We start from the raw sequence: 21306 nt of genomic DNA on the forward strand, positions 1-21306 counted from the left end.
TCGCTTATTCTTCTCGGATTCGACTGTAATTGGTCAATTTCTTACGGCTTAAGGCTTAAAACACCTATTGTAGATCCGGGGTAATGAAATAGAAAGACATAGATATAATTCTATCTCTTTCTATTTCATTGCAGTTACTAGGCTGATTAAGTAAACCGACGATGGTGAAAGTGGCCCTTAAACAAATATCAAACGTGTATCTATCTGACTTTAAGTTCCAAAAGTGTACACTAGTTCAGCCACAAACAACAGACCTATGAATTCATTCTATAAGGGGCTGCGCACAATAAAACGAACAGGGAATAGAGAACAGAGAATAAGAATTTCAACCTATCAGAAACTGTGTATTCCACAATATATGATTTCTGATAGGTTGAATTCTTAAGACCTAAACACAATGCGAAGGTAACAGCGATAGCGATAGAAATAGCGATAGCAATAGCGATAGCGATAGGAACAGAGGAATCCAACATACGAGAATGCATTTGTTTATGCAGCGGTTAGCGCAGAAGTATTACTTAATTATCCTTGTTGTTCACCGAGTGTTAAACAAGGATAAAGTAATACTTCTGCGCTAACCGCTGCGTAAACGAATGCAGGGATGCATTCCCGTATGTTGGATTCCTGTGTTCCTATCGCTATCGCTATTGCTATCGCTATTCCTATCGCTATCACTGTTGCCTTCGCATTGTGTTTAGGCCTTAAAGGTCTGTGCACACAATAAAACAAATATTAGGAAAAAAAATAGGAATAAATATTAAGATTTCAACCTATCAGATACTAGTTACACCGGAATACACGGTTTCTGATGGGTTGAAATACGCGTTGTTCCTTATTCCTAATTCCTTATTCTTTCTATTGTGGCTGTACCTTTATTCCTGTTCCTAATATTCCTCTATTGTGCGCAGGATCAAAAGTCAGTGAAATACAACGCTTGTTTTCTTGTTGAATTAGATATGCTGCGATTAGAAAGTTTTTGCAATATCGTGTATTCGGATACAGTGAACGCTAAACTGCTAAAATTACGTTAAGGTGCGATTTCACGCTGACGCTAGACGCTCATTTTCAGCGTCAAAACAGGTCACATGATCAAAATTGACGCTTGGTATTCGTCAATTTTGATCACGTGACCTGTTTTGACGCTGAAAATGAGCGTCGAGCGTCAGCGTGAAAAGGCACCTTTAGTTGATGGAAAGTCGAACTGCGCTTGCGCAATATTGATCCATCGATTGGTTGTCACACAAGCTTGCTATTTGCGACTCATGTTGGATTCACACTGGATCCAACGTGCGTTGTACGATGTTCTGCAACCAATCAGAAAGCAGAATTTTATTTTGTATCGATGATACGAAGCAAAATCCTGTTTTCTGAAGGCCCATCTACAATACACGGAGTAAGAAGTAAGAGTAAGAAATTGACCAATCACAGTCGAATGTGAAGGCCCGTCTACAATACACTGAGTAAGAAGTAAGAGTAAGAAATTGACCAATCACAGTCGACTATTCTTCTCAAATTCGACTGTGATTGGTCAATTTCTTACTCTTACTTCTTACTCAGTGTATTGTAGACGGGCCTTCACATTCGACTGTGATTGGTCAATTTCTTACTCTTACTTCTTACTCCGTGTATTGTAGACGGGCCTTGAAGGTTAGAGAGCGTCGTTTCATTGGCGCACGTCGGATCCAGTGTGAATCCAGCAATAGGCCTAGTTTATATTGGTTTACTAGGCTCCACAGCGTGGAAATTAGGATCAATTGGAATCACATCACGTGTAGATGAAAGCAATTTCAAGAATTTCTGAATTACATAGCAAGATACTTTGTAGTGCATGTAACTATATATTTGAACGCTAGCAAAATGATTGACGTAAATCCGAAAGAGAAAGTGAATGAAAGCGTGCTGAAGTTGACAGACAGTATTCACTATGGGTAAGATAATTTTCAGTCAATTTCCAAGAAAACGAAAAAAAAATAAATACGATTAATATGCCATATTTTGCAGAGAAATTAAGGGCACTCACAATATCGTGGTGGCTACTATCTCTGTGCTTAAGGAAATCATCAATAATACACACTGGAATACAGCAAAGTATGAATTGTTATTTAAAACTGTTGTATCATTTGTTGTAACACATACAAAAAATATTTTCCATTAACTTTTGCAACTTACATTATTAATTTTAGGCTTAATTTTCTAGAGATTTAATGGATATTGTTGTGCAAAATGGAAAGTACCTCGTTAAAACGCTTCCTCTTGAAGCATGTATCGGAAATATGGTAAGAAGGATATTGCAGATCATTAGGGAAGAATATATTTCGGAATTGAAGAGTAAGACAGATGAGACATATCCCCAGGAGTCCTTGCACAAAATTCTTACTGCTGAGGATAACCAGCAGATAGATTTCAACGTTTCGGTACCTTTCCTCAAAGCCTCTCTCATCGAACACATTAATGAATTTGAAACGGAATTGGAAACATGGTAAGTACAATCACATTTGTATCATATTTTATCTGTTCCTTTCAGCTGAACTTGTATCTTATCTTTCTTTTCTCTCTAATATAGAAAGAAAAAATGAAGAAAGCTAATATATAAAGTTCAGCTAAAAAAATAAATCTAAAAATAATGCAGTTTCTTTGATATAATGCAACTATAAGTGTTTTCCATTAGTAACAAAAGTCAACATATGCATCATTCTATCTTTTATGACATTCAATGATAATAAAAGTAGAACGACACTTATTTCATTTTGTATTGTCAAATGGAAAGCACTTATTATTAGAAATTTTTAGCCTAATTTCAATGTTTACTTTTTCTTCTTACCCCTTATGTATTAGCTCGTATCATTTCATGATATAATTTTATAACAGCCTTTCGAAATACATTTCTTAATAGTCTTTTTTAATAGTCTTTTTTAAAAACAAATTTAATGTGTTCCCAGCTCGGAAAACATCACACGACAAGCATCAGAGCATATACACTCAAACGAAATTATAATGACCATCGGCAAGTCAAAATTGGTAGAGGAATTTTTCAAAAAAGCTGCTGCTACCAGGGCCTTTGATGTTATAGTAGCTGAAGGTGGACCGTCTTTAAGTGTAATTATACACCTGGTTTGAAGGACAAACTCGAAATTAAACAGAGAATGCAAAAAAGAAAAATCTGTGAATGAATTGCAGGGTCATGAAATGGCAGTGAATCTAGCTAAGGCAAAGATCAAGACCACACTGATATCAGATGTAGCAATCTTCGCGATGATGTCCCGAGTCAACAAAGTCATCATTGGCACTCACACAGTCATGGCAAATGGTGGACTTCGGGCGATCTCAGGCGCACACACTGTCGCACAAGCCGCCAAGCACTATTCTGTTCCAGTAATGGTTTTGCTGCCTCTCTACAAACTGGCGCCCCTTTATCATTGCTCGGACAAACAAAATGGCTTTAACTGTCACGTTTCACCAATGAATGGCGTAATTGACAGTGCCAACGCACCATTGCTAGAACGGATACATGCTTACAATCCTGTGTTCGATTACGTTCCACCTGAACTTGTTACATTATTCATCTCGAACACGTAAGATTATTAAGATTATTATACAGATTAATGTTAAAATCTCTCGAGCAACAATGTTTTTGTTCTTTCTTTTTCAGAGGTGGAAATGCGCCGTCTTATGTATATAGATTGCTTAGTGAATTGTACCATCCCGACGATTACGAATTATAAACAACTGTATATATGAACTAATCACAATCCTTTTTTGTCTAAACTTATGACTTCTATAATTTATTTTTATACAAATTAACACATATTTATTCTTACATTAAAGAGGATTCGCAATATACTTTACATAAATTAATCTTTATCGCATGGTTTATTTACAATTATAATTATAATATTTAAATATGAAATAATTATAATTATAATTTAAATATGAAATAAATTCCCTAAATGAGAATTAAATTATTCGCTTTATAGTTTTATACTTCTCCACTTAATTTAAATTTTCTAATCTTATAAAACTGAAATAGGGGATGACGGTCAAGGATTGAATCTAGGACTCGTCTGGTAAGTTGACCGTTCTCGCAAGAAATCACACGTTATTTCGCAAATTATAAACTAAGTTATGTACAAAAAGTGATCCCTGGTTTCTTGAAATGCTATACATATGGATTCCAATTACTACCATCTTCAGGTTGCAAAGAGTTTGTTACCAACAAAATAACGTCAACTATCCACCACACACCCATGCCACCTAATGTCAATAGTTTGCCTACTGCTGTTCCAGTCTGTCCGAGACAAAATCGATCCATACCGAGAAAACCCAACAGAATACTATACAGGAGAGTTGTTGCGAAGTATTGGCCACTGTACTTTATACATGGTATCCCTTCGTGAAAAAATGTCCTTGGTCCAAAACACTCAATATCTGGCAGTACTGTACAGGATACCTTAGTCTTTTCCACATCTTCATAACGAGATCCTCCAAACTGTTAATTTATTCTTAAATAATTTGCGTCTAAATTTCTTACAGCTGTAATTGTGCAGTTATAAAGTAAACATTTTTTTGTCATTTTCTATGAATTTCTTCGTCTTACTTAAATTTTATAAATTATCCAAAAAAACAGAAAAACTTGATTAATCAAGATGCTTTCCAGCAAGGAGATACAGTGTAATAGAGTACTTTCCAGCAAGAGACACAGATGACATAGTATAACAGTAATAATAGTGAATCGTTACATCCTTCTTGTTTGCCAACATTACAAAAGAATAAAATGATTTATTGTTACACTGGGTGCTTTTCATAGAACCGTCATATATTATGTGACACAGTAATACACAGTGTCGATTTGCAGCTGTAACATTGCTTGACTTTTTTATTTTATTGCCGAAGTAAAATAAAGAAAAAGGTCTCATACTTTGTTTGAATATATCCGAATGTAATCTTAAAATCTCTTATTACTCTTAGAAATATAAATGGTAGTAAAATGTAAAAATTTAGTATTTGTAAAATAATATAAAATAACAATACAATTGTATCGATTTGTGTTATAGTCAGGAAGCACGGAATTGTATACTATGGCTGGTATTCATACTTGGTTCTTATTTTAAGACTGTCTTAAGTAATGTCTTCAGATATTAATACGACTTTCTGATTGGTTTCATAACATCTTAAGACAATCTTAAATATAAGAACCGACTATGAATATATAGTGTTGTCTGTGTATATTGCAGGAAAGTACCGCTATCTCCTTGTTGAAAAACTCTCACAGCTGTGTTGTACCTTGACACAACCAAAGCCCGTCTCCTCCTTGGCAGTTTTGTTTCCTTTGTGATCAACCGGGTCCTCGCATTCTACAAATTCCTTAGGTCTACAAGAAATACTCATTATATTATTTTGTTAAGGAACAGTCAATATTTATTTCGTTGAAATATTAGGAAAGTGTCCACTTGAATACTTACAAGAATTTACACATCACCAGTGGACCATCGGGTCTGTACTCCAGCTGAGGTTCGGTACTTTTGTTCGCAAGCACTAAACGTTCATTTTGATCCCACAGAAGGCAGATAATCGTAATAAAAACAAGATATAACCTCATTTTGCCGTGGCTGGCATTTTAAATGCGAATGACAACTGACAATCAGTGATGCGAATTCCAGCCCACTTCCAGAGCTCTTCCGAATGAACATCAGCACTGTGAAGTGCGACAAGTGTAGAAACTACAATCTTGATCTCCAATAATCGAGAAGTAAAGCCAATTACTGTTTACGCTTAACCAATCAACGTGTGCGGATTTAAATTTGGCGCGATTCTTCACTCTCGCGTGATGTTCAGTGACGTTCGATGCGTACAACAGTCATGATAGACAAGGATAATTTTGCGTACGTAATGAAATAATTTCGCGATTATTATGTAATGAGCAGCAGTATAAAAATTATAACGTGATATTATTCGTTTGAAAGATCATGTTGTCTTTAAATCGGCTGTGTACCAAATCGGGAGCTTATTTTTCGCACGTGTCATCCGCAGAGTTGATCTTGTCCAAGAGGTTCGTGCATCAATTTAATCCTAAGCAAACTGCAAAGGTATAATATTGAATATCATATATATAATCCCTATTTAATATATAATTTGTACTAATGAAATAATTTAAATCATATTTGATAGAAACTGTATGAAACGTTAGGAGTTGCAGAGAATTGCGAGGACGAGACCCTAAGATTGGCGTTTGTTCATCTTGCAAAACGATTTCATCCAGATAGTGGAGCACCAGAAGCCGATGCTATTAGATTTTCCGAGGTAATGTATCGCAACAATATACTGTTCTTTGAGATAAATAAGTAAAGTAGATCTGTTTCATTGTATGTGATTATTCAATGTAGATTGAAAGTGCCTATAGAGAGATTCGGAGAATCAGGAATGCTCAGAAAGATGAAGAGGCATCATTGGAAGTGGAAGAATTTGATATTAAGGTAAATATATTTGACATTTTTTAGCTGAACTTCATAGTTCATCTTTCTTCTTTTTTTCTTTAACGTAAAAAGAAAAAGAAGAAAGATGCGAAAAGTTTAGCTAAACAGAATAAACTTCTCATACCTTTTATGTTTTAATTTTAATTGTCTTTACTTTCAGCACACAGCGCCACAGCATCGTCATTACTTGACTTTCAATGTGGGAATTGGCACGCCAAGCAAAAGGCAAAGGCTACACACAATAGAAAGAGCCCAAAAGGCAGCTGACAACGTAATGGAGCACAGATTGAAGAAACTGCAGGCTGAAGAGCGTAATACGTTAATCGGCATGGATAAACAAAAAGCTAAAGATATTAAAACCCGTTATGGCATGGATCGTTTGGTGGAAGATTTGATTCAGGAGGCAATGAACAAGGGTGAATTCAGCGATTTACCTGGAATGGGAAAGCCATTGAAGGCTACAAACGCTAGAAATCCATACGTTGATTTTGTGACCCATAAATTAAATCAGGTAAATTGCATCAGATATAGAAGTATAAGATATTAGTTTCAATGATTTGAACATAATTTAACTTGTTTATGTTGATCACGATTGCAGATACTGATAGACAATGGCTTTACTCCAGAATGGATACAATTGTCAAAGGAAATCAGAGAAGAAACTGAGGAATTGAAAAAGAAGTTGTTAGAAGCACGTAATGATGTCAGCGAGCTCCCATTAACTCCAAAAGATGAATTAATATGGAATGATAAGTTGGAAAAATTCAAGACTACAACAAGGCAGATAAATAATAAAATTGATAAATACAACTTGCTAGTTCCTATACTCCAAAAACAAATGCTCCATGTTAGATTGGATAAGCTCGCCGAAAAAGCGTTATCGATACCACCTTCTAAAAATATCAAAAAATATGCAGATACTAGTCATGAAAACTCGAAAGCGAGTACATCTCAGGACTTATTTAATCTCATAAGCGACTTGTTTAGGAAAAAAATTACTTAGATAAGCAGAAAAGTTGTGATATTGTAAACTTATTTGTACATATATAAATAATGAGATTAAGATATGACAGTACAAAAAATATAACTTCTATATTTTATAAACCCGTTGTATATATATGTACATGTGATCTCTAATTAATTCCAATGAAGAGTGCCGTCTTCTTTCAATTTTATACGACCAGTCGCCAAATGTTTTAAGGCACGAGGATAGGCTTGATGCTCCGCCGTCTTTACGCGTTCTTGCAAAATTTTCTCAGTATCGTCTGGGAACACGGGCACCACTTCTTGCTCAACGATAGCTCCCGAATCTATGTCAACCTAGTTGATAAAAGGAAGAAGATTATGATAACAATGATTCATTAATGATTGAGTAAAGATGCTATAGTTATCTTCTCATTTAGTCCAATTCAACAAAAAATTCAATCTTTTTGGCTGCCTTACTTCAACAAAATGCACGGTGCAACCCGACACACGCACACGCGCTGCTAAAACATCCTTATGTGCGTTGGCACCCTTGAAAGATGGCAACAATGACGGATGAATATTTAACAAAGCTCCTTTCCAATGCTTTACAAATTCTTCTGAAAGAATTCGCATAAAACCAGCCAAGCATACTATTTCTACTCCGGCAGCGTGAAGTTCTACATTCATGGCTGCATCGAAAGTCTCGCGGCTTGGATAATCAATGTGTTTAATTACCTATAAATTAAACAAGTAAAAATTATAGGAAAAAAACAGATCCACGTTTACCTTTCTATTTGTAACTATACGTGAACTTGTATTAACGTATTAAGTACCACTGTCTTAATGCCAGCTCTCTCAGCACGGTTCAATCCTTCAACGCCAGGCTTATTGGAAATCACCAGGACTATTTCTGCTCCAACGTGCTGAGACGGATCTTGAGTAGCGTTTATTAACGACTGGAGATTTGTGCCGCTACCTGATATGAGAACACCTACTCTTTTAAGAGGCTTACTCAGTGTTGCAACCAAATTGGGAACATATTGTTTCATTTCAGGCTCGAAAACCTTTTCAAAGTTCTCTACGTGCACCCTAGCCTGTCCATCTATGTAACGTAATTAACACAAATGTATAAATAATTTAATTAATTTCGTTAATTATATTTACAGCAAGAATAATTACTGTAATGTGCATTAACGCTTCCAATAACCACAGGGCTTTCGTGTTTTAGTTTAGCCAAAATTTCGACCTTGTCTTTTTCAGAACATATCAAGACCGCACCGATTCCGCAGTTAAATGTTCTTAACATCTCGTATTTATTAATTCCACCTATGTAATAATAAATAGCATTATACGTCGATTAGCATTTATGTAAATTAATATGTTTGCGACTTTTATTATAAGAAATATGTAAAACTGTGAGCAATACCTACCAATTGCTGCTAACCAACTAAAGATTGGCAAAACATTCCACTTTTTCGCATCTAACGTTACGCTTAAATTCGCAGGTAAAATTCTAGGAATATTTTCCGTAAGACCTCCGCCAGTGATGTGCGCGAATCCCTTTATCAGATTGGTTCGCAAGGCAGGAATAATACTTTTTACATAAATCTTAGTTGGTTCCAACAGTTCTTCACCTGTGATATTACATTATTCTTATATTTTTTTCTTATAATATAGTCTTATCTTGATTATTAAAAAAGAGCTTAATTTAGAAAACATTTCGTACCAATTGTTCGATTACTCCTTGAGAAAGGTGCAACGTCTGAAAATGTCTTATCTGCAAGTTTCAAAACTTTTCGCACTAAGCTGAAGCCATTGCTATGTACGCCGCTTGATGGAAGACCTATTATCACGTCACCTTCCTTAATGTCATTCACGCGTGGTAGCAAATTGCCTCTTTCGACTGCACCTACTGTAAAGCCTGCTAAATCGTATTCTCCCTCGGGATACATATCTGGCATCTCAGCAGTTTCTCCACCAATCTAAAAATGTTGATTCATACTTCGTCAAATAAAATATAAGTAAATTGCCTATATGAGCTTTCGCGGTTATTAGTGCGTAAATATATTTATAAGGCAACATATTACATGTATTACCTTATAACATTCATAATTTAATATTTATAATTGCCGCATAATATACAGTATTTGTATATTAACTGCGAAATAATAGGTAATTTACTTATATTTTATTTATTCTTAAAGCCACAAAACTTTTTATTTTAACTTGTTAAATAAATATTTTATGGAAACAGATATTTATCCTTCTATTTAGTATAGTCTTCAAAAATATTCTTAAATTATGTAATAAATACTTTACCAAGGAACATCCTGCTTGCTTGCAACCTTCAGTAATCCCATTTATGACTTTCGTAGCTACTTCAACGTCGAGCTTGCCACAGGCGAAGTAATCCAGGAAAAATAGCGGCTCCGCGTTGTGTGCGAGGATATCGTTCACGCACATAGCTACTAAGTCTATGCCCACCGTATCGTGCTTTTTACATTCGATTGCTATCTAAAAAAAAAAAATTGTTCATGAACAGGCTGACTCTAACAATTTTCTTTGAATGCACAGGAAAATTTTTAACTTAACAGGGAAATCTTTAACTTAATATCACCTTCAATTTGGTACCAACACCATCGGTGCCTGACACAAGAATAGGATCTTTGTAACCTGCGGCTTTTACATCAAAAAGGCCACCGAATCCGCCTATGGCACCCACAGTACCAGCGCGTTTTGTGGAGCAAGTAGCTGGCTTAATAGCGGATACGAGATGATCACCAGCGTCGATACTTACGCCACTACTTTCATATGTTAACTGTCCTCTCTGCAAAATAGATCTGGAACGTTTAATTGTTAATCTTGTGCGAGGTATTACTTTATTGATCTGTAAATCAATCATTACACCTGGCGATCCCTTTATGCGCGATGTCTGTTCTAAATTGCTTCCCATCGAACGATATATATTCAGCAGCTTGGGTAGCTCTAGCTGCTGCCATTGCCAAGGTTGGCGCGATACTGACAGTGATAAGAACTCTTCCGCCTATAAAAATGCCATTATAATTAGAAACTTAGGCATTTGTTTAGATATCTTTTACCGTGTCGCTTTTTACCGTTAGTTACTAATTCGCCTTCTGATGAAACAGTCGTGCCGCTGTGAAAGACAAAGTAATCCCGTTTACGTGCCACTTCATCAGTGCCTGTTATAACTTGACCTTTGGATGAGGATGCCGGATAACCACGAGATGCTAAAATCACACCCACAGCGGATACATTTTCACGCCAGGAAACGAGAGACGAGCTTAAAGTTCCATCGCAACAAGCCTGTAATATGTATAACCATATCAAACACACATATCATATTGTATATCGTAGAAATAAAATTTTTGTTTTCTATATGAATATCTCTTAAATTTAATCAATTGTACCTTCATAATTGTAAACAAGTCCGATGCCAACAGCGATAATACTACTTCAGTCTCGGGATCGCCGAACCTGCAATTGAACTCTAAGACTTTCGGGCCATCTTCAGTCAGCATTAAACCGGCATATAGTACCCCTGTAAGTTTCATATAAATAATACATGCTCATAATTTAACATCATTCATTGTCAACAGAAAATTACAAACCTACAAACGGGATGTTCTCCTTTCTAAGTCCATCGACAGCTTTCTGAAGAACATTTATTTTTATCTCTTCATATTCTATTTCACTTAACAATGGACATGGACAATACGCTCCCATTCCACCAGTGTTTGGGCCAAAATCTCCATTAAAGATTCTTTTGTGGTCCTGTGCAGGCATCATGGGTACGACAGTCTTACCTAAACGTCAAATTTTAAATTTTTTTCTGTTAAAAACAATTTATATATAAGCATAATTTTATTTACCATCTGTAAATGCAAGTACAGATATTTCTTCACCCTCCAAAAGTTCCTCAACAACTACAGTCTCGCCAGCAACTCCAAATTTCTTATGATTTAACATTTCGTCTATCGCATGACAAGCTTCTTGTTGGTCTTTTGCCACTACTACACCTTTACCAGCCGCTAAACCTGAGGCTTTTACCACAAGTGCTTTAAATGGAGCACTATGACAAAGGAGAATATGTAAGTTTTTATATCGTCTTCCTCAAGAAGAAATTCCTTATACTTACCTTTTGATAAAGTTCTTTGCATCTATAGCGGAGGTAAAACCTTGCCACCTAGCAGTAGGAATATGATTTCTGTCCATAAATTGTTTTGCCCAATCTTTATTGGCTTCGATTTGAGCTGCTTTTTTCTGAGGACCAAAACATTTCACTCCCACGTCTTTCAGATCGTCTGCTAATCCCTGAGCCAAAGGATCTTCTGGTCCCACCACTACTAAATCAACGTTATTGTTCTTGCTCCATTTGGAAACTTCCTACAGAAAAAATGGTATAATCAATATCACATAACTGATCCAAGAAAAAATTATAGAATGACATTATGTATACCTTAGTATTCTTGACATTCAAATCAACTAATTGCACTTTATCTACTTCTTTGATGCCGGTATTTCCAGGAGCAACCAAAATCTCTTTTATCTATACACCAAACAGAATGTAAACTGTATTAATCTCTATCCATTACATTGCTATTCATTGATTCTCTGAACTTACACACGACGATTGAGATAACTTCCAACAAATGGCATGTTCTCTACCACCGCTGCCGATTACAAGAACCGTGCACTGTGTCATCTGTAAATTTTCAACGTGCTTTCTCAAAACGATTATCACGAGAGTGGTTTATTCAGAATTATTAAAATATCGACGACATTCATAATTTCCAAATTTAATAATTTCAGGCTAAAACTATCTTTTCTCGTCACTCACCTTACTCCAATTTGTAATCTCCGCAAACACTAGCTGTTAATTATTTGTTGTTTACAGACGTCAGTAATAAGAAACCGCCGGCGGCTTTTCTGAATAACGCAATGATTGTGCTTGTGAATGAAACGTGGGATGCCACAGGTGGTCGGAGTGATTCGTTCTCAGCGCAACGGCAACACAACGATGACTAACGATGTGTGCCTTACCACCAATTGCGTTTTACGCAACGAGAAACCGGCTTGATCTCTCGTTCTTCGTGGGAGTTAATCTATAATAGCTCGTATATCGCTCGCGCGATGACCCGACGGCCTTTCAGCAGGCGATTTAAAGCCTCGATGAGGACGTTTACATCATTATTATATTGTAATATACAAATAAACGCGCGCGATAGAGATAAAATAGATCTTTTGCAATTCTAATGCTTGTACAATTTTCGTTTCCTTATACTATAGTCATTTTTTAATTTTAAACAATTATTTCAGACAGATATTTGATAATTTCCAGTGTTCCGATAGATTATTCGAAATAATTGCGTAAATAATAGCTTCGATACGTTATTCTATAAATTTGTAATAAACGGACATACGTCACATTGCGATACGGAAACTCCGTTCAATATTACTCGACAAAATACTTTCGAAATTATTTGATGACCATAGGTCAAGCACGTCACTCTTATCGCGATTGTCGTAACTTGTTTGCATTATGACAAACAACGTAGTGCAATCTAAATTCCGTTAAATTAAAAATAACTTTACAGCGGTCGATCGATTCCTAATAAGAATTTGAATGTGCAATGAGAGAGAACTGAATTAAAAAAAATCATTTTACAGACAAGTGATAAGAATGCGCGTTTTGCGTTTTGCAAAAAATATATCAATAAATTGATAAAATTAGTAAATAAATTTGATAAAAGCAAAATAATTTATTATTTCACATGCCGTGTGTAATACAAAAACACTTCTAGAGAAAAAATATTTTATATATGTATAATTATATATCAAATATGTCCATGTATATAACTTTTTTTTCCGGGTTAAAGTATTGGAATATACAAATATATATAAAAAAATATATATATATTAAGAAACACGAACTTTTTATAGAAGTCTATGGGTGTGTACTTCTTGTACAAAAATCTGTGAAGACAACCACAAATAGCACATGGCACATAAAATTATAAACAGAACTCTAGGCAGAAATTTGACCCAAGTTCTACTGTCTAAAACGAAGTTTAAACTGTTGAAGATGTGTTATGAATCGATAACATAAATTGACATAAATTCGCCGCAGACTGTTCGTGAAGTTCGTCCTCGATGATATTTTGTTCGTGTGACGTTTAACGAGTCTGAGATAAATGCGACTGCGACGAGACGTAATGATTGAAATAGTACGACGTGACATCACAAAGACATCGTCCTCAAGATAATATTGTCGGGCGTGGAGGCGACGGTAGGTCACTCGACAGGGGGTGGGTCATGTATGCTGCCGTGAGCAGAAGCGTATCCACGAGCCGTTTCTGGTCGCGGGGACTCGCGCGCATTCGCGAATCGAGGTTGTCAACATCGGCCAAGAAAACTCCAACCGAGGTGGACACAGTGGTAGCGGCGGAAATCGCGGGCATTGCTGCGTGTAAAACGCCTTCGAAAGTTAGTCATCCCACACTTGAAAAAAAGCGCGAGGATCTTCCTCTATCTCCAATATGCAAAATTCGAATCCGAATTCTTACACCGTGCTATGCATTTTTTTGCTATTGTTAGCAAGTCGCAGCCTTATTTTGTATTATCTAAAGATCTGTTCTTTGTAGTTATACTTTCTACATTTAAACTGATATTAATGTACAAACGTTAGAAAGAAAAAAACCGGAAAGATGAAAAGTATAGAATTTTTTCTATAAAGAACAAATCTTGAGACATTTGATTATGATATTGAGACAAGTTTTCTTTTCGCACATAATATATTGCAATATAAGAAACTAATGTCTCCAATTATAAAGTTTTTAAAAGAATTGAAGGACTTAGATTAGGCAAACATACGTATACTATGTTTAGACGTGATTATTATTTATGACTGATCTTTTGTAGGAGGCAAAAGTTGGGCCGAGGCTACAAATTGTACGTGTATATCGATGGAATCCAGAAATGCCGAAAGTGAAGCCGTACATGCAACAGTTCAGCGTAGATTTGAACAAATGCGGCACAATGGTGCTAGACGTATTAACGCTTATAAAAGCGCAACACGATCCGACATTGTCCTTCCGGAGGTCCTGTCGCGAGGGCATCTGTGGATGTTGTGGGATGAACATAAACGGCGTGAATACCTTGGCTTGCATAACGTAACTCGTCGTTCAACGATATAAAAATAAAATTTTTAACGTCGGTAAATTAGGCGATAGGAATATTGAGTTCTTTGAATTTGATCCTTGAAAAACTTGATGTATCTTTGGTGGCTTAGTCCAGATATTTAGGATTTCGGAATGTAGATAATTTTAGTGTTTTAGATATGGGACACTTTGGATACTTGGAGATCTGAATGTCTGGAAATTGAAATGGTTGTGTTAATTTTACGTGCCGTACATTTCCGTTAGTTACTTTTCTAGCCTTCTCATCGCGATAAAACTTACTTCCAAAAGAAATCTCTCCTTAAATCACATTAACGTTGCTACCAAAACTGCTTAAACTTTTCAGGAAAGTACAAGAATCTCTGCAGCCACTGGTGATCTATCCTCTACCGCATGCATATGTGATTCGAGACTTAATACCGGATATGGAACAGTTCCTGGGACAATTCCACAAAATCGATCCGTATTTAAAGCGACCGGATGAGGACGACTTCCTCGGTATGCGGCAAATTTTGCAAAGTCCAAGGGACAGGAGCAAGCTCGACGGCTTGTACGAATGCGTAATGTGCGCATGTTGCACGTTTTCGTGTCCTCCTTACTGGTGGCTCGGCGATAAGTATCTAGGACCTGCGGTGCTACTGCAGGTAACAGATCGACATTTTTCTATGGCAAATAAAATAAAGATGTACCATTATTTACATGTACATCCATTCGCTTACATCGCTAGGCATACAGGTGGGTGATAGACTCGCGGGACATGGCACATGAAGAAAGGCTGGCAAAATTACGAGACTTCTATTCGGTTTATCGATGCCACACGATCTTCAATTGCACAAAAACGTGTCCAAAGGTGAATCTTAAACGACATTATTCACTGCTATTTTCTCTCCTGCGACACAAAAAGAGTTTAGTTCCCTCAAAAGAAATTATATATATCTAGATTTTAATTTTAATCGTTACAAGATATTGCTGTGTATCCAATAGGGTCTAAATCCAGGAAAAGCAATAGCGCAATTAAAACGTTTGTTAGCCGGACTTACAAAGAAAGAGAAACCAGACCTTGAGACAGCACTTCCGAATTCCTGCAAAAGTGAGGAGCAATACTTAAGCAAAAAGAAATAACAAAATAGAATATAGTTCGCGAGAGATTCTTCTTTATTGTATAAAGTCCATCACTTTGAATAAAGAACTTAGCATAATTGAGCATTAAGGTTGATTTTGTACAAGAGATAATAAACTCGTAACGATAATTAAATGTAAAAGATAAATTAAGCCTACATTTTCTTTGCACATTTGGCATTAAACGTAAGGCAGTCTTGATCTCTTTTTATTACCATTGCTATATTCTTGAAATATTCTAAATTTTCTAATCAAAGTTTATAAAGTTATAAATTGGCACTTAATATTAATCAATAATCCTTAGTGCATTTTACTAATGTCATATATCACAAATACACTGTATGTCTAAGTTAAATAACGCCGAGACACTACTGTGTCTCTGGATCACAAATTCTTGTATTCGTCAAATTGAGATACGTCAAAAAATAAAAGAGTATATTATACAGAGATTTCTATATGTATCTTATCGTAGAGTATATAAATCTTATTTATCTATTTATCGATTTTGTAATACTGATTAATCACCAAGTATATTAAGAGTAAAAAAATATTATTTCTGCTTGTACCATGTTAATACTATTAAACTTATATATATTTAAAAGATTGACTTTATAAACTTTATAATTTTTCGATATATTGAATTTATCAAAATCTATTGTGAATGCCCGCTTTTTAAATGAAAATTATTCTAAGTGGGTAACGTATACATGTATCACAATGTTAACGAAAAGCCAAATCTATCAAGAAAACACTAGATATGCCTCCACCTTTTGCTCGCGAAATAAGATTTTTTTTTCTTTAAATAAGCCGAGGGCGTTTATTCGAATGGATATTCGAAGGTGGTAAATTCTCGTCATTATCTTCCGTATGGATAACACCGAACATCAACTGGTTGGCTTCTCTTTGCATATTTATGTCACGTAACCATGGATGTGAAAAGATCTGTGGTACTGTTATACGTTTCTTCGGATTCACCGTCATCATACATTTAATCTAGAACAACGCGATATTCTGTTAATTGCAAGGTTAATCACAGTTAATAAATGCAGACATTATTACGTACCAGATTTATAGCATCCTGTGATACTAGTGCAAAATATGATCCAAATTCATACATTCCACCTTTAATTTGATCTGCTAAAGTAGCATTATTATTTGAGAAAGGAACTCTGCCACTTAAACTGACATACAATATCACTCCTAAACTCCATACATCGACCTGAAAGAATTCAGGTCATTGAAATACAAACGATTCTCCTGCATAAATCATGTTCAGATATACACAGAATATTGAAAATCTATAGTTCACGTTACGTATACTGTAAATTTTCATTATTGACAGTGTATATACGAATGGTCATAATTATTTTTCGAGAATGACTGTGATAGAGCAGTTATCTATAAAGAAAAAGATCCAGGTTCGATTCCTAGTCTTGCAACTTCGCATATATTCAAGAGGAAAAATAGTTATTCATTATATTAGGTATGGGAATAAGTTTCCGCCCATTAGAGAGATTTCGTTAGTAGCACTGCTTGTGTGTTTGATAAAACAGCAATACATGTATTTGAAAGGTGTGTGTTCAAGCTTTTGAGCCCAGTAGTTGATATTCGTTCGAAGCGATTTGTTTGAACTAAGCTTTGAAACAAAAACAATAGGAATGGGACAATAGGCACGATAAGCTGATTCTGCTACGTGACAACGCTATGTCACACGTTGCAAAACCGGTCAAGAGATACTTGGAAGGAGTGAAGTGGGAAATTCTGCCCCACCCGCCGTATTCACCAGACATTGCTCCTTCAGATTTCTATTTGTTCCGGTCCATGCTGTTGACCCTTTCTGGAGAGCGATTCAATTCTTATGAAGATATCAAAAAATGGCTTGATAAATGGATCGCTTCAAAAGAACCAAATTTCTTCCTTCGAGGAATCTGTTTATTACCTGAAAGGTGGGGGAAAGTTGTCGCTTCTGATGAAGCATACTTTGAATGAACTTACTTTATATTGTTTTGTTTAAATACATCTTTTTCATTAAAAAAGGGCGGAAACTTATTCCCATGCCCAATATATATATATAATAATTAAATACTTATTTAATAATAAATATTGACGAAGATCGCGGGGATCATTTGTCGATGCTTTATTTAAAGAGAATTTGGAATTTAATTTGAAACATTGTGCAAACTTTCTGCAATCGATCCTTCTATCAAATCTTGGATAAAGCTATGATTCTAATATAATAAAAAAAAATTTATATTTACTATTATTGCTCATTAAAATATATATACACATATAGCATTATATAGGATATCTTGAAATTCGAGGATATTATTATGGCGAAAACTTTGTGAAAAATTAAATAATAAAAGTATAAGCTATTTTTTTAAATATATTAAACACTTTTTTATATATTTGAAACTGATTATTTCAATCAATAGAAATAGAACATACTACAATCACTTTAATCCCATTTAAAAGATAATTTAATTTTCTAAAACTTTTATTTTTGTACTTTTGTTTAAAAAAAAAACGCACATATTTCTCCTGATATTTGTAAATGTAACTATAAAATAATGATTTCTGAGATTTTTGGGTTATAGCTGTTTAAGGAAGCGGTTTTTGACCATATTTACAGGAATTTTGTTTTTTAGAGAAGTAAATTTCCTATAAAATCTGAAAATTTCACTGGAATATTTGGGCTTGTATATATTTTAAATACTTGCTTGACTTGTATAAGAGCTGCGTCCATTGGTTGCCAAAATTTCGGGAGCAACATACATAGGAGTCCCACAGAATGTTCTCATCATTGTTTGGGCATCTACGAATTTTGACATGCCAAAATCTGATACTTTGACCAAAGGATTTTCTGAATTGTCCTTTAGCAGTATATTCTCTGGCTGTAAATTTTTTTAATCTAATAATGTAATATTGATATGACCATGTAAAACATATAGCTAATGTTTTAAATTCTTCAATTAAAATTACCTTCAGATCTCTGTGTGTAATTCCCTTTCTGTGAAGATAATAAATAGCGTGTACAACTTGATAAAATATCAGTTTTGCACATGGTTCAGACAGTTTCCCTTTGCTTCTTATTCTATCAAAAAGCTCACCACCCTCCATTAATTCAAGAATAATGTACATAACTTCATTCGTATCAAAAATATCCTTCAAAGGAATTATACAAGGCTGAAACAAAAGTCCAAAACTCCATTGGCAACTACAATGATACAAAGAAGATGCCTTAAATATATCTGAACTTACATGCTTCAGCTTTCTTAATATTTCAACTTCGTTCCGAACATTCGCCGGATTATTGAGAATGTTCCCAGTTCCGGCACTAAAATAATTTTTCTGTATAATCTTGATAGCAAATGTTTCGGAACCATCCTTCTTAAATAGCAGCCTTACTTCGCCACAAGCACCAGTTCCTAGTCTACGGCCAATTACATACCTCTGCTTCAGCCCCAATGGTAACTCATAAGCAGTTTCATGTGCATTTGCACTCACGAATATATAAACTACAATTAAACAGATTAATTTTTTTTATCATCAATAATTTATACATTGAGTTTTGATATAGAATAGGTATGTACATGAGAAGGAACTCTTGGCTAAAGCTATCTCGGAATTATTTCCAATAATGACACGTCTTCCATGACCAACCAATTCCTGGTTAACATAAGTTCCATTGTGGCTTAAATCTTCCAGGTACACTACGATCTCGTTTGTGTTACCAACACGCTCCCTGTATATGCGAAAGTGTGTCTTACTAATAACACTTAGCTGTCTAATTTGCAACTCATTTGAAGTTAAACAAATGTCGCAGCTTGGAGAGCGTCCTAAGGTATAACCGGTAGCCCTCATTTCTGAAATAAAATTAAAAAATATTATAATTATTTGCCTAATTTAAATTTTAGGGCTCTGATTTGAATTAATTTTGAAGAACTACATTACAAGCAGAGTGATTCCGAGAAGATTCTACCTATGCAAGAGGCGAGCTCTTACCCAGACTTCGTAAGTATGGCCTCCTAGGACACAATCTTCCCCAAATGGTCATCGTTTGCTGCTGGCTTGATGTCTCCTGCGATTGTGTCAATATAGCATCCGCGTTCTGTGTATCGGGCAGACTACAAGGAATTTGTTCTTGTGACGTCATTTTCACTTCGTCGTGAGGTAATCATCCAAAGAATTAAGAGCCTTTCAAACAACGAGGACGTAAGACTGACGACTGTTAACTACTAATCCATTGCTGTAAACCTGCCGATCTGTGGCAAATCTATGTAAGATTGACCATCGGAGATCGCGATAATGATCGTTCTTCGAACGAAACTTAATCACGAGTAACTAATTTCCAATGAATTAACAGTTATCAACAATACCATGCAATCTGATGCAATCTGATGCAAACCTTGTGTAAACAATAGAAACGTACGATCCTCTAGATGCTCTAGGCTCTAGATTATAATTGCGAGAATCGATAGAAATATCGATGGAAGTATCGATCATGCGTGCGCATCTATCACTTTTAACAGCGCCGCTTTGGCCATTCTAGGGTTGTGTTCCAAATTTACTGCCAGCACCGAAAATGCTACAGTCTATGTTATGTACACTATAAATTTTCAGTACTAGTAGCCAATTTTGGAACACAGCCTAAATTGACTAAAAAAAAAGGGGTGGCACCCAGTTGGACACGGCTCAATAGGACACGAGCCACTCACAGCGCTTGAGACTACAAAGCTCCTAGGCACCTGGTCGCTGTGATTGGTGGTGTCCAATCGAGCCGTGATCAATCGGGATCACCCCAAAAAAAAGTCGACTTATATCCATTTCTACCAATAGGCCTGTTCTTTTTAGCTGAACTTTTGCACCAGTTCATTTTTCTTCCTTTACTCTTCAAGAGGGAAAAAGAAGAAAGATGAACTGGTGCAAAAGTCAGCCAAAAAGAACAAGCCTAATGTAGATTAACTTAAATCTCGACTCAACTTATGGCCTCCACACACTGCACGCGGAAACGCTTGCCGCGCAGTAGTTTGACGACTAATGTCCATTTCTACTAACGTAGATTAATCTCGATTCAACTTTTCGTCTTTTTCTAGTTCTAAAGATTAGAAAAAGACGAAGAGTAAGTTGAACTGAGATTGAAGTTAATTTCAGTTCAACTTATTCTTCGTCTTTTTCTAATCTTTAGTTGTCAAACTGTCACGCGTGCTGTATGGGTAGTCACAACACTTTTTTAAAGACGTGTTTATGTACAGATTTAATTAATTTGGCATAAAGAATAATTGTTATGTGTTTATGCGTAAAATGTAATAATCTACATCTACGCGTATACAATATAAATTACGTTGCAAGTGTTATCTGTGTCAACATCAATCTGTGAACTATCGAAACTTATTATTTGTCGTTGCAATGGATTATATACATAAAACTTCTATTTTACTTATGTTATGTTTTTATTTATCAATATTAAAGTGAAATATATCAATAATAATAAAATTTAATCATTTCTATATTGCATTATTCGATTTCACGACTCAGACAACACATGTTTGAAA

General features: G+C 35.4%; 6 protein-coding genes across 11 annotated transcripts; 3 read left to right on the forward strand and 3 right to left on the reverse strand.

The window, feature by feature from the left end:
• Nucleotides 1–1718: 1718 nt before the first annotated feature.
• On the forward strand, nucleotides 1719–3850 carry eIF2Bbeta (eukaryotic translation initiation factor 2B subunit beta). The gene is made up of 6 exons (XM_018510332.1): nucleotides 1719–1928; nucleotides 2002–2088; nucleotides 2198–2479; nucleotides 2940–3096; nucleotides 3178–3572; nucleotides 3650–3850. The coding sequence occupies exons 1-6, from the start codon at nucleotides 1858–1860 to the stop codon at nucleotides 3720–3722; spliced, it is 1065 nt and encodes a 354-aa protein (XP_018365834.1). The 5' UTR covers nucleotides 1719–1857; the 3' UTR covers nucleotides 3723–3850.
• A 119-nt stretch (nucleotides 3851–3969) lies between these two features.
• Nucleotides 3970–5679, reverse strand: amrt (TM2 domain-containing protein 2 amaretto). Its single transcript, XM_018510351.1, has 3 exons — nucleotides 5460–5679; nucleotides 5281–5368; nucleotides 3970–4486 (listed from the first exon to the last, which is right to left on the reverse strand). Exons 1-3 carry the CDS (start codon nucleotides 5594–5596, stop codon nucleotides 4157–4159), a joined length of 555 nt encoding a protein of 184 aa, XP_018365853.1. The 5' UTR covers nucleotides 5597–5679; the 3' UTR covers nucleotides 3970–4156.
• Nucleotides 5680–5844: 165 nt separating this feature from the next.
• On the forward strand, nucleotides 5845–7504 carry LOC108763058 (dnaJ homolog subfamily C member 28). Its single transcript, XM_018510361.1, has 5 exons — nucleotides 5845–6083; nucleotides 6166–6297; nucleotides 6381–6470; nucleotides 6631–6981; nucleotides 7069–7504. The coding sequence occupies exons 1-5, from the start codon at nucleotides 5964–5966 to the stop codon at nucleotides 7471–7473; spliced, it is 1098 nt and encodes a 365-aa protein (XP_018365863.1). The 5' UTR covers nucleotides 5845–5963; the 3' UTR covers nucleotides 7474–7504.
• A 75-nt stretch (nucleotides 7505–7579) lies between these two features.
• On the reverse strand, nucleotides 7580–13466 carry Gart (trifunctional purine biosynthetic protein adenosine-3 Gart). Of its 5 annotated transcripts, none has more exons than XM_018510368.1 (18): nucleotides 13416–13466; nucleotides 12295–12559; nucleotides 12079–12159; nucleotides 11914–12003; nucleotides 11593–11840; nucleotides 11327–11526; nucleotides 11066–11260; nucleotides 10865–10995; nucleotides 10550–10760; nucleotides 10344–10479; nucleotides 10054–10276; nucleotides 9756–9950; nucleotides 9163–9418; nucleotides 8867–9070; nucleotides 8616–8762; nucleotides 8270–8538; nucleotides 7914–8171; nucleotides 7580–7790 (listed from the first exon to the last, which is right to left on the reverse strand). In XM_018510368.1, the coding sequence occupies exons 3-18, from the start codon at nucleotides 12157–12159 to the stop codon at nucleotides 7608–7610; spliced, it is 3027 nt and encodes a 1008-aa protein (XP_018365870.1). In that variant the 5' UTR covers nucleotides 12295–12559; nucleotides 13416–13466; the 3' UTR covers nucleotides 7580–7607. The 5 variants fall into 5 exon arrangements, with proteins under 5 accessions (XP_018365870.1, XP_018365869.1, XP_018365871.1 ...); XM_018510367.1 differs by having other exon boundaries at nucleotides 13389–13452; XM_018510369.1 differs by lacking the exon at nucleotides 13416–13466 and adding an exon at nucleotides 12926–13019 and having other exon boundaries at nucleotides 12295–12323.
• A 141-nt stretch (nucleotides 13467–13607) lies between these two features.
• Nucleotides 13608–16198, forward strand: LOC108763067 (succinate dehydrogenase [ubiquinone] iron-sulfur subunit). Its single transcript, XM_018510379.1, has 5 exons — nucleotides 13608–13940; nucleotides 14376–14626; nucleotides 14979–15276; nucleotides 15360–15482; nucleotides 15617–16198. Exons 1-5 carry the CDS (start codon nucleotides 13770–13772, stop codon nucleotides 15752–15754), a joined length of 981 nt encoding a protein of 326 aa, XP_018365881.1. The 5' UTR covers nucleotides 13608–13769; the 3' UTR covers nucleotides 15755–16198.
• Nucleotides 16199–16548: 350 nt separating this feature from the next.
• Nucleotides 16549–20139, reverse strand: LOC108763063 (serine/threonine-protein kinase Chk2). 2 transcript variants are annotated; one of them, XM_018510373.1, is made up of 8 exons: nucleotides 19757–20139; nucleotides 19345–19617; nucleotides 19203–19269; nucleotides 19013–19088; nucleotides 18734–18937; nucleotides 18472–18645; nucleotides 16815–16970; nucleotides 16549–16744 (listed from the first exon to the last, which is right to left on the reverse strand). In XM_018510373.1, exons 1-8 carry the CDS (start codon nucleotides 19905–19907, stop codon nucleotides 16550–16552), a joined length of 1296 nt encoding a protein of 431 aa, XP_018365875.1. In that variant the 5' UTR covers nucleotides 19908–20139; the 3' UTR covers nucleotide 16549. The 2 variants fall into 2 exon arrangements, with proteins under 2 accessions (XP_018365875.1, XP_018365874.1); XM_018510372.1 differs by having other exon boundaries at nucleotides 19013–19269.
• Nucleotides 20140–21306: the final 1167 nt, after the last annotated feature.

This window comes from Trachymyrmex cornetzi, unplaced genomic scaffold, assembly GCF_001594075.2.
Source record: "Trachymyrmex cornetzi isolate Tcor2-1 unplaced genomic scaffold, Tcor1.1 scaffold335, whole genome shotgun sequence".
Lineage (NCBI taxonomy): Eukaryota > Metazoa > Arthropoda > Insecta > Hymenoptera > Formicidae > Trachymyrmex > Trachymyrmex cornetzi.

Bases quoted from the DNA above. Each gene is read 5' to 3' on its own strand.
- eIF2Bbeta (XM_018510332.1), top strand. From the start codon at position 1,858: ATGATTGACGTAAATCCGAAAGAGAAAGTGAATGAAAGCGTGCTGAAG. The intron at 2,480-2,939 runs GTAAGTACAATC...ATGTGTTCCCAG, and splicing joins GAAACGGAATTGGAAACATG to CTCGGAAAACATCACACGAC. The intron at 3,573-3,649 runs GTAAGATTATTA...TTTCTTTTTCAG, and splicing joins ACATTATTCATCTCGAACAC to AGGTGGAAATGCGCCGTCTT.
- LOC108763063 (XM_018510372.1), bottom strand. From the start codon at position 19,907: ATGACGTCACAAGAACAAATTCCTTGTAGTCTGCCCGATACACAGAAC. The intron at 18,646-18,733 runs GTAATTTTAATT...AAAAATTTACAG, and splicing joins TTACACACAGAGATCTGAAG to CCAGAGAATATACTGCTAAA. The intron at 16,971-18,471 runs GCAAGTATTTAA...GAATTCTTTCAG, and splicing joins GCAGCTCTTATACAAGTCAA to GTCGATGTATGGAGTTTAGG.
- LOC108763058 (XM_018510361.1), top strand. From the start codon at position 5,964: ATGTTGTCTTTAAATCGGCTGTGTACCAAATCGGGAGCTTATTTTTCG. The intron at 6,298-6,380 runs GTAATGTATCGC...TATTCAATGTAG, and splicing joins ATGCTATTAGATTTTCCGAG to ATTGAAAGTGCCTATAGAGA. The intron at 6,982-7,068 runs GTAAATTGCATC...TCACGATTGCAG, and splicing joins TGACCCATAAATTAAATCAG to ATACTGATAGACAATGGCTT.
- amrt (XM_018510351.1), bottom strand. From the start codon at position 5,596: ATGAGGTTATATCTTGTTTTTATTACGATTATCTGCCTTCTGTGGGAT. The intron at 5,369-5,459 runs GTAAGTATTCAA...TATTTCTTGTAG, and splicing joins CTGGTGATGTGTAAATTCTT to ACCTAAGGAATTTGTAGAAT. The intron at 4,487-5,280 runs GTACAACACAGC...ATAAATTAACAG, and splicing joins CGGGCTTTGGTTGTGTCAAG to TTTGGAGGATCTCGTTATGA.
- LOC108763067 (XM_018510379.1), top strand. From the start codon at position 13,770: ATGTATGCTGCCGTGAGCAGAAGCGTATCCACGAGCCGTTTCTGGTCG. The intron at 15,277-15,359 runs GTAACAGATCGA...TTACATCGCTAG, and splicing joins GACCTGCGGTGCTACTGCAG to GCATACAGGTGGGTGATAGA. The intron at 15,483-15,616 runs GTGAATCTTAAA...TGTATCCAATAG, and splicing joins GCACAAAAACGTGTCCAAAG to GGTCTAAATCCAGGAAAAGC.
- Gart (XM_018510369.1), bottom strand. From the start codon at position 12,995: ATGCAAACAAGTTACGACAATCGCGATAAGAGTGACGTGCTTGACCTA. The intron at 12,004-12,078 runs GTAAGTTCAGAG...TTTGGTGTATAG, and splicing joins AGTTATCTCAATCGTCGTGT to ATAAAAGAGATTTTGGTTGC. The intron at 8,172-8,269 runs GTACTTAATACG...TTTAATTTATAG, and splicing joins GAGCTGGCATTAAGACAGTG to GTAATTAAACACATTGATTA.